Here is a 17,575-nt window from a genome sequence, read left to right as displayed (position 1 = left end):
TCAGGGTTTTAGGCAACCCAGTGCTCTATGAGCACATTTGCTCTTTCTCAGTCTTGGGAAATTTCTCCACTGCTGCACTAGCCTAAAAGTAAACAACCTAGGAAGTCTAAAAAGGATAGGAACGAATTGGTCTCCCAGAGCTCGGAACCTTTCTTCTGCTGTCTCTGTAGGTTCCGGGAGCGAAGGTCAGTAGGACCGGAAGTGGAGGCGGTTAGTGGGGTTGGCGGGGCTCACAGACGCATCTCGGGCGGCGGTTTGCGAACTGCGGGTAAATTTTCTGTAGTGCTCGGTCCCCTGCTTTCTGGCGGGGTCGAGGCTGGGCGAAATTGGGACAGTGCACGGAGGTAGAGGAACTAACGTCATACGAGCAGGACTTTCGCGGCTGGGCCCATGGCCTCCTGCGCGAGCATCGACATCGAGGACGCCACGCAGCATCTGCGGGACATCCTCAAGCTGGACCGGCCCGCCGGAGGTGACCCGGGATTTGAGTGGGTGGGCTTTTGGCCAAGAGGCCGACCTCTGGCGTAGATCTGAACCGTCCTCGGTGCCACATGTCACTTTAGACTGGCTCTGGATCCTCCCGTTTGATTGCGGAGGGCAGAGATTGGAGTCATGGGTGATCCCTGGGCATAGCCAGAGAATGGCGCAGACCCTTGGGTGTTACCCCTCCCCATCCTGTGCCAGACCATTGTGCCTGGCCTTTTTAAGAGTTTTTGCCTAAGGTAAAGTAAGGCCGCTTCTCAGAATCTACCCAATCCTTCTGGTTTCCTTGCCTTCAAATTCCAGTGTTTGGAGGACTGGCCCTGTGCCCCTTAACTCGCCGTGGCTCAGAGGCCTGGTGCAGTGTCTGTTTAGCGAGTTTTGGGCCTAGAGTCAAGAGATATGCTGGAGTCTCTGTTCCTTCACTGCAACTTGCATTTTCCCCTAAAATGTAAACCCCAGGCTTAATGTTGCTCTGAAACTGATTTTCTGACAAAAGGTGGATAACCCTAAATCTGTGTTCTTAATAGATTGAAGGCAAATTACAGACTTTGTGGCTCTGATTAGATTAAGTCCCAAACATCTGCAAACCCATATGTTTCCAATTCATCTGAGTTTTACTTGGGCTCCCACTATCTTTTGGGACTACTCTTGCCAGATAAGAGTTTCCAGGTCAGAAAGTTGACAAAGTTGTTGTGTAGTGTTGTTAATGTAAAAGAGGATTGTTTGGGTACTGTGATGGTAATGGAGGTGGTGGTGGTGAGGGAAATAGAGGAGGTCTGAGAGGAGACTGTTTAGGCTAGGTCAAATACTACAGACAGGAAATTGAATGCCAGGAAAAGTACTCAAGGTACTTAGATAGTAATCACATATTACATAAAGGAAACTAGATGTTTGAAAGTTGTAGTTGACTGGTGATAGTGATGTACATGTAGAGGCTAGAATTGAGAACTGATTGTTTTCTCAGCACCCTGTTACTCCTGCTGGGGGGACCCAGGTCACTATAGCAGGCACTTTAACTCACTCCAGTGGGTTTAGCTGATACACAAATAACCTGTTTGCTGCCTGAGACCAACTGGATCTTTGCCTCATGCCTGTGGTGTGTGCTTCTGATGCCCACCATCAGCTGAGCAGATTATACTCCATAGAGATTTGGTAGAGTCTGACGTAGTTAACTGTATAGACTAGGCTTTATGGTAAATTTCTTGGAAGAGAGAGTAGCCCGCTTATCCCTGAGCAGCTAGAGTGGCTCTAGTTCTCAGGAAAGATAATAGGGTCTTTCCCTATAACTCCATTGTTTAGGGACTGGCACTTGATTTTTTTTATTGTTATTGACTGTTTTTGTTTTATTTTTGTTTTTTTGAGACAGTGTTTCTCTGTGTTCATAGTTATCCTGGAACTTGCTATGTAGACCAGGCTGGCCGGCCTTGAACTCATAGGATCCACCTGTCTCTGCCTCCCGAGTGCTGGTAATAAAAGCATGCATCACCATGGCCAGCTTCTTTTTTTTTTTTTTTTTTTTTTTTTTTTTTTGTCTCTTCATTGAATAACCTAAGATTTTCATGACTGAAAGTTGATCTTTTCTTGAAGTACCTTCTTACTTAGTGAACTTGGAGTTCAAAAGGTGGTGTCTGAATTAATGAATTTTTGAAACTTAGCCAAATACCAGGCATGGTGGCATTCAACTGTATTCCCAGCATCTGGGAGGCAGAGGCAGGAGAATTGTCAGTTGAAAGCCACCTCAGGCTACATGATGAAGCCTAATCTCAATTAAAATAAATAAATACATGCATACATAAATGATTAGAGACATAGATCAGTGGTAGAGCAATTATCTAGCATGTGCAAAGCCCTGAGTTCCATCCTCAGCACTATCCCCCAACTTCAGAAAAAACAAACAAAAACAAAAACCCACTTAGTGTGTCTGGGATGTCCAGGACTCAATCCCCAACCCTAAGGAGGAATGGAACCAGCTATTGCAAACATCTAAAATACTGTCATTCCTGGTTCCCACACTCCACCACATGCCCATAGCTTCTTTCCTCTTTGTCTAGTTCCCCATGTGCTGGCCCAAGGTGGCTTGTTAACTAATTCAGTGTGTCAGGTCACCGCTTTCCTTGAATTAGGAACCCTTCTCCACAAACTCTACCACTGTGTTTGTAAGTTCTGGTACCTAATGATGATTCTCAGCTATTCTCTATGTTGCCTTGTAACAGTCAGTCCACTGGCTACAGCTGACTATGTAAAATTTAAAACTCCTTCTAGAACCAAGTGTAGCAACAAATGCTTGTAATTCCAGCACTTAGGAGGCAGAAGCAAGTAACTTCAAGGCTGTCTGAACTACACAGGAAGGCCCTGTCTCACAAAAGAGATGGAGCAGTGAGCTTTTGTGGCTCTTTCTCACAGAGAGAAAGGCTAAACAACCCAGCCTCATATCAGAGGCATTTGCAGCCCTGTTTTCCCTCTATCCTTCCCATGTTTTGTTTCTGGATTGTTTAATTGCTTTTTGTTTTGTTTTAGCCCTTTTTTTTTTTTAATTTTTATGTTTGTTTTGCCTGCATGAATATATGTGTACTACATGTGGGCATGGGCCTAAGGAGCTAAGAAGGTATTGCATACCTTGGAATTGAAGTTACAGATAGATGTGAACCATCATGTGGGTGCTAAGAATGCAACTTGGCTCTGCAAGAGCAACAGCGCAGAGCCATCTCTCCCACTTCCTTCTGTTGTGTTTTGAGACAGGATTTAGTTATGTAGTCTTGGCTGGCCTGAACTTCATATCTAGCCTATATATGTGACCCTGAGTTCACCATCTTTCTGCTTCATCTCCAGAGTGCTGAGATTATGCCACAACACCTAGCATTCCCCATGTTTGTCTGTTGTGAACACAATCACTGTGATGTCCTGGTTGTCCTTATACCCTCCTTCAATTCAAGTTTTGTTTTGCTGTTTTTAGCCCAAGTATTAGCTGGCATAATTTTTTTTTTTTTTTTTTTTGGGTGCTGAAGATCAAATCAAGGGCCTCACATGTGGTAAACAAGCTACTACTGAGCTGTGCCTCTGACCCCATCAGGTCTTTTCTGGTTTGTACCCTTCCCACATGTAGAAGAGTCTCATGGTCCTGCTCTACACCCATACTACACCTATGTACATAATAAGTGTTCTGAATACTTTGTGATCTAGAGCTATAGGAGAAGCTGATGGCAGGTAAAGCAACCTTGTCACAGTGTCCTTTTCTTCCCCTAGGCTCTAATGCAGAGAGCCAAAGGCCATCCAGTGCCTACAATGGAGACCTCAATGGGCTCCTGGTTCCAGACCCACTCAGCTCAGGTGATGGTAACTCAACAAGCAAACCTGGTGCACGGACCATGCCACCTATTAACCTGCAGGAAAAGCAGGTCATGTGAGTACCTGGGAAATAATAATGGTGGTAATGATATCTTTGGGGGTTTTTGCTTAGCTAAAGGGATAAGGTTAGGGTCAAGGGACCAGCAACCTCTGCCTCCTCTCCTTGGGAATATCCAGGACAAAGCACTGTACCACATTATACTAAGAGAAGAGATGAGGACAAGCTAAAGACTGTAGAATAGAATCATTTGTCAGGAAGGAGGTGAGAAAGGAGAACTATGTGTGTGGAAATGCTGGACCAGACAGAACTGGGGACCTGGGATTAGACATCTTCATCATGAGGATCTGCCCTTAGAACCTTCTACTGAGCTATGTGATGAACAAGGGACTAGGTTCATGTATCTCTCCCAGTTGCCTCTCTGGAGATGACAGCTCTACTTGCATTGGAATTTTGGCCAAGGAGGTGGAAATTGTAGCCAGCAGTGATTCTAGCATTTCCAGCAAGGCCCGGGGGAGCAACAAGGTGAGTGCCAGGATTTTGTGATATATGTTAAAGTAGACTATCACACAGCAGGGTTGTGTGGCACCCAGACCCAGGGCTAGGTATAAACCATACCCAAACACCTATTTTCAGTGTGAGATCCTTTATTAAGTGGGAAAAAGATTTTAAAGTGACTGCTTTCTGTCTCAGGCAGGAAACAGCAGCAAATGAGCTGTGGTGTAATTCTTGTTAGAATGGACTAGGATATTATGGTGGTTTATTGGGCACATTAATTAGGTGAACCAATTAGGGCTTTTGATTGCTACACTTTGGTAGAATGAGTCTGGCATAAAAAAAGTGTCCAAATAAGGGAATAGGCCTTTATGGCTAGCTTAAGGCATGTAATCTAACAATTTAGCAAGGCACCTGGGCTGTGGTGGCGCTCGCCTTTAATCCCGGCACTCAGGAGGCAGAGGCAGGTGTATCTCTGTGAGTTCAAGACCAGCCTGGTCTACAATAGCTAGTTCCAGCACAGCCTCCTAAGCCACAAAGAAACCCTGTCTTGAAAAAAGAAAAACAAACAAACAAACAAAAATCTAGCAAGACAGAGGGAATGGGGGAGAAGTGCAAGGCCTGCCATAGGTGGGGCTACCCATCACATGTAGTAAATGGGAGCACACACAGCTTTTCTCACGTAGGCTTCTAGTTCCTTTGGGAGCAACTTTGATAAAAAGTGTTCCTTATTTTCAGAAAACCAGTGTTGACTCCTAGTCTTCTGTGCAAGTCTGTCCTGGGGGATGTCAGTGGGTGCTAGGCTTATACCTGTGGCCTGTCCTGTCTTCAGGATTATTTCCTACTCCAGCCCTCAGCTTCTTCAACCTTCCTTACTCTGAGTTTTCAGGTGAAAATCCAGCCTGTCGCCAAGTATGACTGGGAGCAGAAATACTACTATGGCAACCTGATTGCAGTGTCTAACTCCTTCTTGGCGTATGCCATTAGGGGTAAGTAAGGAGGGGGAGCAAAAAGGAAGTGCTCAGGCCAGGCATTGGTGGTGTACACCTTTAATCCCAGCACTTGGGAGGCAGAGGCAGGCAGATCTCTGTGGGTTTGAGCCTAGTCTGGTGTACATAGCAAGTTCTAGGACAGGCTCCAAAGTTACACAGAGAAACCGCGTCTTGAAAAACAAACAAACAAAAAGAAAAAAGAAAAAAAAAAGAAGGAAGTGCTCTGCTAGGTATACAGATTTAGGGTCAGGCTACTCAGGCCACTGGATAATTGGTGTACAATAGAAGGTTTGCCAGGGCTTCCTCAACATCCCCAGGGCTGGGGGAGATGGTTAGGGAAAACAGGCTTGTTACTGTGATGATGGCTGATGGCAGTGAGGTAGGGCTCATGTGCTGCTGCCTGAGTCAGGGTGCTTGCTCAGACTCTCTACTTTTCTCATTCTAGCTGCCAACAATGGCTCAGCAATGGTACGTGTGATCAGTGTCAGCACTTCAGAGCGGACCCTGCTCAAAGGTTTCACAGGCAGTGTAGCTGATCTGGCCTTCGCACACCTCAACTCTCCACAGCTTGCCTGCCTGGATGAGGCTGGCAATCTTTTTGTGTGGCGCTTGGCTCTGGTTAAGGGTAAAATTCAGTATCCATTCCCAGGCAAGGGACTGAAGAAGTGGAGCTGGGCCTAGGTCTGGGGCTGTTAGGGAACTTCCATCTATCTGAGCCTTAACTCCCTACTCAGAGAAGAGATTTTAGTCCATATCCGACAGCCAGAGGGCACACCACTGAACCACTTCCGAAGGATCATCTGGTGCCCCTTCATCCCAGAGGAAAGTGAGGACTGTTGTGAGGAAAGTAGCCCAACAGTGGCCCTGCTGCATGAAGACCGGGTGAGAGAGCTGGGTGTGGTGAAGGAGGGCTCAGACTGCCATTTTGTGTATGTGCACTAAATGCCTCCCTGTACTTCCAGGCGGAGGTGTGGGACCTGGATATGCTTCGTGCCAGCCATAACGCCTGGCCTGTGGATGCCAGCCAGATCAAGCAGGGCTTCATTGTAGTAAAAGGCCATAGCACGGTAGGCCTACAACTGATTGCCTCCCTGCCTTTCCCCTCTCCCTATGCCCTTCATTTATTTTCCATTTTCATAGCTGCACAAGTGGCTTTACCAGAGTGTTGCCAGTGGGGATGTTGGACATAAATTGGCTCTCACTTGCTCACTTCTAATCTAGATGTGCCCTGAAGGACTAGTTTTCTCTGTAGTGTCTACCAGCTTCATTCAGTCACACAAGTGTGAGTCTGTTTCGGTCAGCCCAGCTCACCACTATCCTCATTTAGGAAGGGCTCATTCCTACCTCTGGTCAGGAGGAAAAGCAAAGATTTGGGATTTTTTGTTTTTGTTTTTGTTGTTGTTTGTTTTGAAACATTTTATCTGGAACTTTTTGGGTTTTTTTGCAGTGCTTAAGTGAAGGAGCCCTCTCTCCTGATGGGACTGTCCTGGCTACTGCAAGCCATGATGGCTTTGTCAAGTTCTGGCAGATCTATATTGAAGGTCAGGATGAGCCAAGGTGAGGCAAGATCTAAAAGACCCTACTGTCTACCCCATGTCTAGAAAGTTGGACAGTTTTTCACTTAGGCCCCTCACCTATCTGCTTATAGGTGTCTGCATGAATGGAAGCCTCATGATGGACGGCCCCTTTCTTGCCTCTTATTCTGTGATAACCATAAGAAACAGGATCCTGAGTGAGTGAGTGGGTAGGCAAAGTCAGGGGTGGACTTGTCCATGGACTTCTAGCAGGTAACCAGTCAGTGCCTTGTTTCTTTTCAGGGTCCCATTCTGGAGGTTCCTCATTACTGGCGCTGATCAAAATCGAGAACTGAAGATGTGGTGCACAGTATCCTGGACCTGCCTGCAAACCATTCGGTAAACTAGAACTACTGGGTTGAGGATAGGCCAGGGATATGGCTTCTTTTAATTCTCAGACTTACTTGGTGTACATCTTGTCTTCCTAGTTTCTCCCCAGATATCTTCAGCTCAGTGAGCGTACCTCCCAGCCTCAAAGTTTGCTTGGACCTCTCCGCAGAGTATCTGATCCTTAGTGATGTGCAACGAAAGGTAGGCTGCTATGGTGGTGCACGGGGAAGGGGGGCAGGGATACATGACATATCCACAGCCCTCGCAGCCTCAGTTCAGTTAGGAATGTGTTACTCACACAGGTCCTCTACGTGATGGAGCTGCTACAGAACCAAGATGAGGGCCGTGCTTGCTTTAGTTCCATCTCTGAGTTTCTGCTCACCCACCCTGTGCTGAGCTTTGGCATACAGGTTGTGAGTCGCTGCCGGCTGCGGCACACTGAGGTGCTGCCTGCTGAGGAGGAGAATGACAGTCTGGGGGCTGGTGAGGTGCCCCAGGGCTGGGGTAATTTTTTGGTATGTGGGAAGTGTTGAGGCACAGAGCAGGCCACTCAATGATGCACACTGTCCTTTCAGAGAGCTCTCATGGAGCTAGTGCCATGGAATCTGCAGCTGGTGTGCTTATCAAGCTCTTCTGTGTGCACACTAAGTGAGTGTCAGGGAGGCCCACCATGTCCTGTCTATGTCTCCCTACCCTGCTGGCTCTGGCTCATTTGAGTACCCTATTCTTCCCCTTTCTTGTTCTTTAGAGCACTACAGGATGTGCAGATCCGCTTCCAGCCACAGCTGAACCCTGATGTGGTGGCTCCACTCCCTACCCACACTGCTCACGAGGACTTCAGTGAGTTAGAGGGTAGAAGGGATGCAGGTTACACTGACATGGATCTGAGATCTGACTCAAGTAGCTTTCCCAACAGCGTTTGGAGAGTCTCGACCTGAACTAGGCTCTGAGGGGCTAGCTTCAGCTGCTCATGGGTCTCAGCCTGACCTCCGACGCATCGTGGAACTGCCGGCACCTGCAGACTTCCTCAGTCTGAGCAGTGAGACCAAGCCTAAGTTGATGACCCCTGATGCTTTCATGACTCCCACCGCTTCCCTGCAGCAGGTACTTCCTTAGTGAAGAGAGGCCTGGTAATGTTCCATTAGCATCCTTAGTGCTCATTCTCTGGATCTTCCCAGATATCTGCGTCCCCTAGTAGCAGTAGCAGTAGTAGCAGCAGCAGCAGCAGCAGCAGCAACAGCAGCAGCAGCAGTTCCCTGACAGCTGTGTCTGCTGTGAGTAGCTCCTCAGCCATGGACCCCTCCTTGCCCAGGTAAGGCAAAGATTATGCGATAGCAGAGTCTAGTACCAGATTGTGACAAATTACATTAAGTAGCTAATGTCTTACCTTTCTGTCAGTAGGCCACCTGAGGAGTTGACCTTGAGTCCCAAGCTGCAACTGGATGGCAGCCTGACAATAAACAGCAGCAGCAATAGCCTGCAGGCAAGCCCTCGAAGCCTCCTTCCTGGCCTACTCCCAGGCCCAGCTGACAAATTGACTCCCAAGGGACCTGGGCAGGTGTGTGTGTATGTGGGGAGGTGTAAAGTATTGGATAGCAGGTGGAAGGCAATGGGGAAGATTGGAGCGCTCTATGCCTACATATTTTTCCTGCTGACCCTGCTTGGCCTTGGGGGCTTCATATTTCCTAAGTTTGTAGAGGCTTTTTATAGGGGGGGGCATCTCCTTCACCTCCCATTCCCCCTCCCCCCATAAACTGAACGATGGCCCTGCTTTTCACTTGCCTATCCCTTCTCTGTTAGACTCTCATCACTGCGATACCAGTACCTTGTCTTATACCCCTTATTACTTAAGTCTACATCTTTTTGGTTTTTCAAGACAGGGTTTCTTTGTGTAGCCCTGGCCGTCCTGGAATCTGCTCTGTAGACCAGGCTGCCTTCAAATTCACAGAGATCCATATGCCTCTGCCTCTGGAGCGCTGAGATTAAAGGTGTATGACACCACCTCCTGTCTTAAGCCTTCATCTTTGGCCCTTCTCAGGTATCTACTGCTGCCTCTGCATTATCCTTGGATTTGCAAGAAGTGGAACCTCTGGGGCTACCCCAGGCCTCCCCCAGTCGCACCCGTTCCCCTGATGTGATCTCTTCAGCATCCACTGCCCTGTCCCAGGACATCCCTGAAATTGCGTCTGAGGCCTTGTCCCGTGGCTTTGGCTCCTCTGTTCCTGAGGGTCTCAGTGAGCCAGACAGTATGGCCTCAGCTGCTTCTGCACTGCACTTACTATCTCCCCGGCCCCGGCAAGGCCCTGAACTTGGCTCTCAGCTTGGCCTGGATGGAGGCCCTGGGGATGGGGATCGGCGTAATACCCCCTCCCTACTGGAAGCAGCCTTGACCCAGGAAGTTGCAACCTCTGACAGTCAAGTCTGGCCTACAGCACCTGACATTACTCGTGAAACTTGTAGTACCTTGGCAGAAAGGTGAGATGATTAGAAGGAGATCGTATGCTTATGGGAGGATCATTAGAATAATTCATTCTTAGTCAGTGTGTTTCCTTAGCCCCAGGAATGGCCTCCAGGAAAAGCACAAAAGCCTGGTCTTCCATCGGCCACCTTATCATCTACTACAGCAACATGACAGTCAGGACACTAGTGCTGAGCAAAGGTGAGCACCATCTTGCTCTATGCTGTTCCTCTGATAAAGGAGGGCCAGCCAGTGAGCAGGCACTTAGCCTGCCTCCCTTCCCACAGTGACCATGATGATGAGGTTGCCAGCCTTGCTTCTGCCTCAGGAGGTTTTGGTACCAAAATTCCTACTCCACGGCTGCCTGCCAAGGATTGGAAGACCAAGGGATCCCCTAGAACTTCACCCAAACTCAAGAGGAAAAGCAAGAAGGATGATGGGTAGGAGGGTTCTGGGACTGGGGTCAGGGGTGGTCTCCAAGCTGCTTGATGTGACCTTCGATGCTCCTTGCCTATGTAGGGATTCAGCTGTGGGATCCCGGCTCACAGAGCACCAGGTATGTAAGGGAGCACTTTTCTACCCATGGGACCCACCACACGAGGGTGGGAGGGGACTATAAGCTATTCCTTTTTATGGTGGGTGGAGATAGGAAGGACAGACATTGTGTAAGTTGTCAGTGTTTCTGGCAGGTGGGAGAGCCCCCTGAGGACTGGCCAGCATTAATCTGGCAGCAGCAAAGAGAGCTGGCAGAGCTATGGCACAACCAAGAAGAGCTGCTACAGCGTCTCTGTGCCCAACTTGAAGGCCTACAGAACACTGTCACTGACCATGTAGAACGTGCCCTGGAGACCCGGCATGAACAAGAGCGTATCCTTGGGGTAGTGGCACAGCATGGCAATAGGGCACGGCAGCATTCTTGCCATAGGAAATGCGTAGGTCCCGATGTAAGCCTGTTCCTTAGCTCTACCACAGAGCGGCGACTGGAACGGGCACTGGCTGAGGGGCAGCAACGGGGTGGGCAGCTGCAGGAGCAGCTGACACAGCAGCTGTCCCAGGCATTGTCTTCAGCTGTGGCTGGACGGCTAGAGCGCAGTATAAGGGATGAAATCAAGAAGACAGTTCCTCCATGTGAGTGTTTCTTGAGATTTCTTTTGGGTGAGCCATGTGGATGCAGGAAGCTTTTAATCTTCTTGTTCCATCTGTCTTTCTTAGGTGTCTCCAGAAGTCTGGAGCCTGTGGCGGGTCAACTAAGCAACTCAGTGGCTACCAAACTTACAGCTGTGGAAGGCAGCATGAAAGAGAATATCTCTAAGCTACTCAAGTCCAAGGTGACACAGGGTCCAAGATGGGAAGTGTAGCTAGGCAGGCTAGATTGAATTCAGGTTTTCAACTTGACCATTTCTTATATTCTAGAACTTGACAGATGCCATTGCCCGAGCAGCTGCAGACACATTACAGGGACCAATGCAGGCTGCCTACCGGGAAGCCTTCCAGAGTGTGGTTTTGCCAGCTTTTGAAAAGAGTTGCCAGGCTATGTTCCAGCAAATCAATGATAGCTTTAGGCTGGGCACACAGGAATGTAAGTGGTGTCATAAAACCCAAAGTAGTAAGAATGATTGTATTCTGCTGTCATCTCTTTTATGATCTCTGTTGTCAAACTTCAGATTTGCAGCAGCTAGAGAGTCACATGAAGAGCCGGAAGGCACGTGAACAGGAAGCTAGGGAGCCTGTGCTGGCCCAGCTTCGGGGCTTGGTCAGCACACTGCAGAGTGCCACTGAGCAGATGGCAGCCACTGTGTCTAGCAGTGTTCGGGCTGAGGTGCAACACCAGCTGCATGTGGCTGTAGGCAGGTGGGTGGGCAGGGTTCTGGGTGGGGGTGGTAGGTTTGGGAAGGGCCAGAATGGGCTTCCTATCCACCTCATTGGCTCACTTCCCTTTGCAGCTTGCAGGAGTCAATTTTAGCACAAGTACAACGCATTGTTAAGGGTGAAGTAAGTGTGGCACTTAAGGAGCAGCAGGCCACTGTCACTTCCAGCATCATGCAGGCCATGCGCTCGGCTGCTGGCACACCTGTTCCTTCTTCGCACCTTGACTGCCAGGCCCAACAAGCTCATATCTTGCAGTTACTGCAGCAGGGCCACCTTAATCAGGCCTTCCAGCAGGTATGACAGTGTTAGGCCCTGATGATCCCCTGACAAAGATGTCCACTTCCCCAGCAGGCTCTGGGCTGTCTGGCTTTTTGGCTTTCCAAGCCACTGCCCCTGTTGTTCCCTCATGTTAGACAAAATTCTTCCTACCTCAACCCATCTTTCCTCATGATCAGTTTTCTCAGGAAAGCTGTGTAATCTGAATTTTTAAAGTAACTTTACAGTCCTATCAAGTGTTTCTGAACATCATTTCTGGGACCTTTAGAATCCAGCTTTGGTCATTTGCCCTTAAGCCATACGCCTCACATAAGCAAGTATTCCATCCTGGTGTTAGGTGTAAATGAGCATGCTGCCCTGTTCTACTCCCAGGCACTGACAGCCGCTGATCTCAACCTGGTGCTGTATGTGTGTGAGACCGTGGACCCAGCCCAGGTTTTTGGGCAGCCGCCCTGTCCACTATCCCAGCCTGTACTCCTTTCCCTAATCCAGCAGCTGGCATCTGACCTTGGAACTAGAAGTGACCTAAAGCTCAGGTGAGTGGGGCAGTCAGGGACAGAGAGAACAGCTTAAAGCAGACACCCACTCTTACCTTGACTTCCATCCCTCATTTTTCTATCCATATGAGGTTTAGAACCTCCTCCCATATGAGGTTTAGAAACCGTCTTTGTCATTCTCTCTCTCTGGTCTTCAGTGCCACTAGGGGGCACTCCTCTCTGCTGGCATTCAACTATAGCTTGTCCTTTCTCTCTATCCTCAGCTATTTGGAAGAGGCTGTGATGCACCTGGACCACAGTGATCCCATCACTCGAGACCACATGGGCTCTGTCATGGCCCAGGTGCGCCAGAAGCTCTTCCAGTTCCTGCAAGCTGATCCACACAACTCTCTTGGCAAAGCTGCCCGTCGTCTCAGCCTAATGTTACATGGCCTTGCAACCCCTAGCCTCCCTTAGCTGTTTGAACAGAGATGGCGTGACACTAAAGGCCAGTCTACAGATCTAGGCCAAGGCAGGCCCATGTCTGTTGTTTACCTGCCCAGGCCTCCATCTCTAGTGTTTGAAGGGAGGTAGGAGGAGGATACACTGGCAGTGGTCTACTGATTGTGGTAACCAGCAGGGTTAGGCTGGACCCAGGGCAGGTATTGTGCATTCTTGGGTCCTGCCATGCCTGAAGCATGACCCCAAGATCGTGATACCACTTGAGTTGAATTTTCCATGTTCCTTTTTACCTCTAATTTGGATCTTTTTGTTTTTGAAAAACATTGAGAAATTAAAGGCTTTTGGAATAAAACAATCTGTTTATGGTTTTGATTTGTCTTTGATGTGACTAACTGTTCTCTTCTCCTTTTGGGAAAGTCCATCTAAACCAACTCACCCTGGGGGTTCCCTGGCTCCCATTCTCATCTGATAAACTGTCTACTCATATCTCCCTTGTCCAATTCAGGCAAAGCTCCTAGAGCCAGCTCAGCATCAACATGTCTCCTCTAGCCAGTTTTGCCCTCTGGGGTCCTTCCTAGCTCCTCTGCCAATCTAGATACTGGAGGTGGGACTGACAGCTGGGATGAGGCCCCTCCTCCAGCTCCCATCCAATCAGGATCCCTCCCTCTGGAGGCTGGGCCCACAGGCGGCTCTCCAAGCCTGTAGCTCCTTCACTAGGCTGATAGCCAGGGATGATGTGCTGCTGCTGCCAGCGGCTACCCTGTGCCCTGACACTGTCGCTGCTGCTGCTGCTGCCACTCGGTGAGTGTGACTGTCCTGGGGCCAGGCTGCACTCCTTCTCAGACTGGGTATACGGTGTGGGAGCAGAGGGATTAGGGTAGACATCAACAGTAAGAGCTCTAGGAAAGTATACTAATGGCTTTGGATGGAAAGTGCTATGCAGACAGCTTGGCTACGGGAGAAGGACTTTTAAATTCTGTAGCCCCTCTTCTGAAAAAGGGAGTTTGTGACCCTGAGTAGAACTCACACCATGGGTCTCTGAGCTTAGAGGGGCTGGCTTTGGTCCTCACCCTGCCTGCCCAGCTTCAGCAGAGACACTTGTCTTTGGGGAAGGCATTAGGGGTACCAGTTGAAGCTCATGAAAACTACAGAAAGGCTGCCTTCTGCCCATGATCTCATGCTTCCAGACCCTATACCCCTGAATCCCTGTCTTTGACCTAGAGCCCCAGAAACTAGAGAAGGAACTGAGTGAGCTCTGGACCCAACACCCCCTTCCTGTTCCATCTCACCTCCATGTGCATCACAGTCCAAATCCTATCTTGAGAATCAAGACAAGTGATCTCCAGATACCCTGAAGTTCCCTGGGGGCACCTCTTTGACGCTGAGTCATGTCCCCAGAGCACTACCAGGTAAACAAGGTCCTTACAATGGACCCTGGCTCATTCTATCAACCATTCTCCATCCCCACCCCCCTCCTAGTCTTTGTACCCCCTTTAGCTATGGCCTCTGATGGTCCAAATCGCTGTGATTCCATATACCAAGGCTTTGCTGAGTGTCTCATCCGCCTGGGGGACAGCATGGGCCATGGACGAGAGCTCCAAACTGTCTGCAGGTACCAGCAGGTGGGAGGCAATGGGCTGATGGGAGGCACCACCTAATAATCTGTGCCACTGGGATAGCAACCTCATGGCCTTGAGTCTCTTCCCACTCTAAAATATTCGTGCTCTGCCTAACCCCCTAACCCCATTCTGTAACAGATCCTGGAATGACTTCCATGCCTGTGCCTCTCGGGTCCTGTCAGAGTGCCCGGAGGAGGCCGCCGCAGTGTGGGAGTCCCTGCAGCAAGAAGCTCGCCGTGCCCCCCACCCAGATAACTTGCACATCCTCTGTGGTGCCCCTGTGAGTGTTCGGGAAATGGTTGCTGGCCCAGAGACCAACCAGGAGACACTCCGGGCCACAGCTCCTGCACTGGCTCCAGCCCCAACCCCTGCATTGCTTGCTGCTGCTCTGGCACTTGCCTGCCTCCTGGGGCCTCTGGCCTAAACAGTCTGGTTGGCTAGCCAACAGTGCCCTTGCCTCCCATCACTGAATGCAGTGGCCGCTGTGTGGGCTCTGCAGAGTGTGCATAATTTTCATTAAAGGTATTTATATTTGCACCAAGCTGGTTTCTTTCTCCTGGCTGTGGCCCTCTTGGCCAAAGCAGGGGCCCCACAGAAGCTGGGTGTGGTTTAGAACTTCCACAAGGGACTCATTCATCCTTACAAACATTTCATGGTGGCAGCATTGAGGTTTCTTTCCATTACACTATAGATCCCAGGAGTACCTTGGGTCCCAAGAGCTCTAGTAGAGACCCAAGATCTGCTGGAATGCACAGCTCTTCTCTGCCTTCCCAACCTGACAAGGATGGGGGGCCAGGGACCAATGGGGTCCAGAATTCAACCTTAGTGGCCAGGGGAGGTCTTTCTCAGGCTCCTTGCAGTCTCCTGATGCCTTACCTGCACCTCCCTCTGCTAAACCCTCAGACATATGCAGATCCAGTGCTTAATCTGGTCTTCTGAGGTCTAGACTAGTCTGTCCAAAGAGAAGACCACGCAGAAGCTCTGTCCACATTCAAACACCGAACAGGATCTCAAGTTACACAAGTTGAAGCCATAATGAGGGGTGGTCTGGCTTCTGTTCTCCAGAAGCTTGTTCTTTGGGGTTTGTAGTGAGGAAACAAAATTATTCAAGAAGGTGTTTTGGAAGCAATAAAATGAGAGTATGTGGTGTGGGCAAAGCTCCTATTCATTCCAGTGGGGCCAGAAGAACAGAGAAGGGTAACACTGTCCTTCCTTCCTTCCTTCCTTCCTTCCTTCCTTCCTTCCTTCCTTCCTTAAGATAGGACCTTTTGTTGTAGCTCTGACTAGCCTGGAACTCAATATGTAGCACAGGCTGGCCTCAAAGTTGGAGTGATCCTCCTGCTTCTCCTTCCTACGTACTGGGATTACAAAGATGTACTACCGTTCCTAGCCTTAAACATTATGACTTTTGTGGACATTGCCATAGCTTCCTCATGGGCTTCTATTATTCACTTCCTCTAGTTTCTGAGTTGAGAAACTGATGCTTGTGTTAAGCTAGTCCTTGAGGAAGAGAAATAGCACATGGGATATGATAGCTCACATGGACAGCATCCTTACAAGTAGTTCAGAAGGGTTGGGGAGCTCATTCAACAATGTGCTTGACACTCAAGCATGAAGATCTCAGTTTGACCCCTAGGACCTATGTAAAATACATTATGGTGGCATGCATTTGTATCTCCAGCCTTAGGAAGGCAGAAACAAGTGGATCTCTGGGGCTTGCTGGAGAGCCAGCCTAGCCTAATCTCTGAGCTCCAGGCCTCTAGGAGAGCCTATCTCAAAAAATGAGGTAGATGGCACCTAAGAAATAATACCCAGCCTTGATTTTGTAGAACACACAAACACACAGGGTGCAGGCCAGTGAGATGGCTCAGCACTTGCCAAGAAGGCATATGGTAAAAGGAGAGATCTGACTCTGACATGTTATCCTCTGACCTCCACATAGGAACTGGTGTATGTGTGCACATGTACTTATACATAAAGAAACAACAAGGTGATAGGTGGCTGTGGTACACACATTGGGAAGCAGAAGCAGGTGAATCTCTGAGTTCGAGGCCTTCTTGATCTACAGAGAAACCCTGTCTCAAACAACCAAAACAAAACAAAACAAACAAACAAAAAAAAAGCCAAAGCAAATAAAGTAATAGAAATCAAAATTTGTCATAAAAATGTGGTACAAGAAAGGTGAGCTGATGTGGAGAGAAATTAGTACCCTGTTGCTCTGAATATAAGTTGAATTAGAACTACCTCTAGATAAACACAGATCTTGTGCTTTTCCCTGTCTCAGTATAATACTGGGTTATACTTGCCCAAGTCCCAGTGAAAATTCCCAAATGTGAACTCCTTAAAGGCAAGGGGTAGTTTTTGTGTCTCTAGCACTCACACTAAGGATAAAGAGTACATTATAGGTGTCTGGAGAGATGGCTCAGTGGTTAAGATCACTGGATGATCTTCCAGAAGACCCAGGTTCAATTCCCAGAACCCACATGGCAGTTCACAAATGTGTAAAACTCCAGCTCCAGGGGATCCAACACTCTCACACAGATATACATGCAGGCAAAACACCAACGTACATAAAATAAAAAATTATAAAAAAGAAAGAGTGCACTATGGAGTATATAGAATGGAAGAATCTATAACTTCAACATAGGCATTGTTATAGTCAACAAGACTTTGGACTGAGAATAAATCCAGTGTAGAGGGATATGTCATTTTGGGGCATCTCTCTCAATCTGGGCATACAGTTGGGGTGAGGCTAGGGTGTCAGATCCTAAAAGTTTTCTAGACCCAATAAATGGCCAGGAGTAGCATGCTTCTCTGAACAGGGCTGGCTGTTCTGCCCAGCAATTTTTGGGGATTACCATCCTGCAGTGACCTATTTTTACCCTGATGTTTTACTCCCAACAGTCCCTACTCTTGCATGGGCTGGGTTGAGAGGATGAGTGGGGAAAGAATTTGCTCTATGGTCAGGGGCTTAAAGGCTTTATGGGTTTTATCTCAGAGCTAGGGCGGAGGGATGGGAAGATAGCCAAGATTCTGTGGCCTGGGCACAGCTGCCTAGGCCCGAGTATTACAGTGACAGTTTTCCACAGCTGTAGATCTGTAGGCCAAGTGTAATTTGTTGTTCAGGTGTTCTAGGTCCAGTTGCCATCACCCCAGCACACTTCAATGTCAGGCCTGTGCTTTTCCCTAGAGCCCAAA

The 17,575-nt window shown here is 48.7% G+C and overlaps 2 protein-coding genes across 6 annotated transcripts; both read left to right on the top strand.

The window, feature by feature from the left end:
* Window positions 1-212: 212 nt before the first annotated feature.
* Edc4 (enhancer of mRNA decapping 4) lies at window positions 213-13,128 on the top strand. 4 transcript variants are annotated; one of them, XM_051201717.1, is made up of 29 exons: window positions 213-472; window positions 3,727-3,883; window positions 4,240-4,351; window positions 5,211-5,310; window positions 5,759-5,948; window positions 6,048-6,195; window positions 6,276-6,380; window positions 6,761-6,870; window positions 6,962-7,045; window positions 7,131-7,226; window positions 7,316-7,418; window positions 7,520-7,700; window positions 7,793-7,865; window positions 7,966-8,057; window positions 8,122-8,321; window positions 8,396-8,529; window positions 8,619-8,775; window positions 9,256-9,692; window positions 9,772-9,876; window positions 9,963-10,115; window positions 10,195-10,231; window positions 10,365-10,542; window positions 10,648-10,803; window positions 10,888-11,003; window positions 11,089-11,254; window positions 11,340-11,526; window positions 11,619-11,838; window positions 12,193-12,356; window positions 12,581-13,128. In XM_051201717.1, the coding sequence occupies exons 1-29, from the start codon at window positions 391-393 to the stop codon at window positions 12,771-12,773; spliced, it is 4,236 nt and encodes a 1,411-aa protein (XP_051057674.1). In that variant the 5' UTR covers window positions 213-390; the 3' UTR covers window positions 12,774-13,128. The 4 variants fall into 4 exon arrangements, with proteins under 4 accessions (XP_051057674.1, XP_051057672.1, XP_051057676.1 ...); XM_051201715.1 differs by having other exon boundaries at window positions 8,616-8,775; XM_051201719.1 differs by having other exon boundaries at window positions 214-472; window positions 8,134-8,321.
* A 188-nt stretch (window positions 13,129-13,316) lies between these two features.
* Nrn1l (neuritin 1 like) lies at window positions 13,317-14,914 on the top strand. 2 transcript variants are annotated; one of them, XM_051201720.1, is made up of 3 exons: window positions 13,317-13,559; window positions 13,980-14,370; window positions 14,516-14,914. In XM_051201720.1, exons 2-3 carry the CDS (start codon window positions 14,147-14,149, stop codon window positions 14,799-14,801), a joined length of 510 nt encoding a protein of 169 aa, XP_051057677.1. In that variant the 5' UTR covers window positions 13,317-13,559; window positions 13,980-14,146; the 3' UTR covers window positions 14,802-14,914. The 2 variants fall into 2 exon arrangements, with proteins under 2 accessions (XP_051057677.1, XP_051057678.1); XM_051201721.1 differs by lacking the exon at window positions 13,317-13,559 and having other exon boundaries at window positions 13,855-14,167; window positions 14,256-14,370.
* The last annotated feature ends 2,661 nt before the right edge of the window (window positions 14,915-17,575 follow it).

This window comes from Phodopus roborovskii, unplaced genomic scaffold (genome assembly GCF_943737965.1).
Source record: "Phodopus roborovskii unplaced genomic scaffold, PHOROB, whole genome shotgun sequence".
Classification (NCBI taxonomy): domain Eukaryota; kingdom Metazoa; phylum Chordata; class Mammalia; order Rodentia; family Cricetidae; genus Phodopus; species Phodopus roborovskii.
Note: the sequence above shows the minus strand (reverse complement) of the source record. Positions and strands in the feature narration are given on the sequence as shown.

Bases quoted from the DNA above. Each gene is read 5' to 3' on its own strand.
- Edc4 (XM_051201715.1), top strand. From the start codon at position 391: ATGGCCTCCTGCGCGAGCATCGACATCGAGGACGCCACGCAGCATCTG. The intron at 5,949-6,047 runs GTATCCATTCCC...CTCCCTACTCAG, and splicing joins CTGGTTAAGGGTAAAATTCA to AGAAGAGATTTTAGTCCATA. The intron at 7,419-7,519 runs GTAGGCTGCTAT...TTACTCACACAG, and splicing joins TTAGTGATGTGCAACGAAAG to GTCCTCTACGTGATGGAGCT.
- Nrn1l (XM_051201720.1), top strand. From the start codon at position 14,147: ATGTCCCCAGAGCACTACCAGGTAAACAAGGTCCTTACAATGGACCCT. The intron at 14,371-14,515 runs GTACCAGCAGGT...ATTCTGTAACAG, and splicing joins GAGCTCCAAACTGTCTGCAG to ATCCTGGAATGACTTCCATG.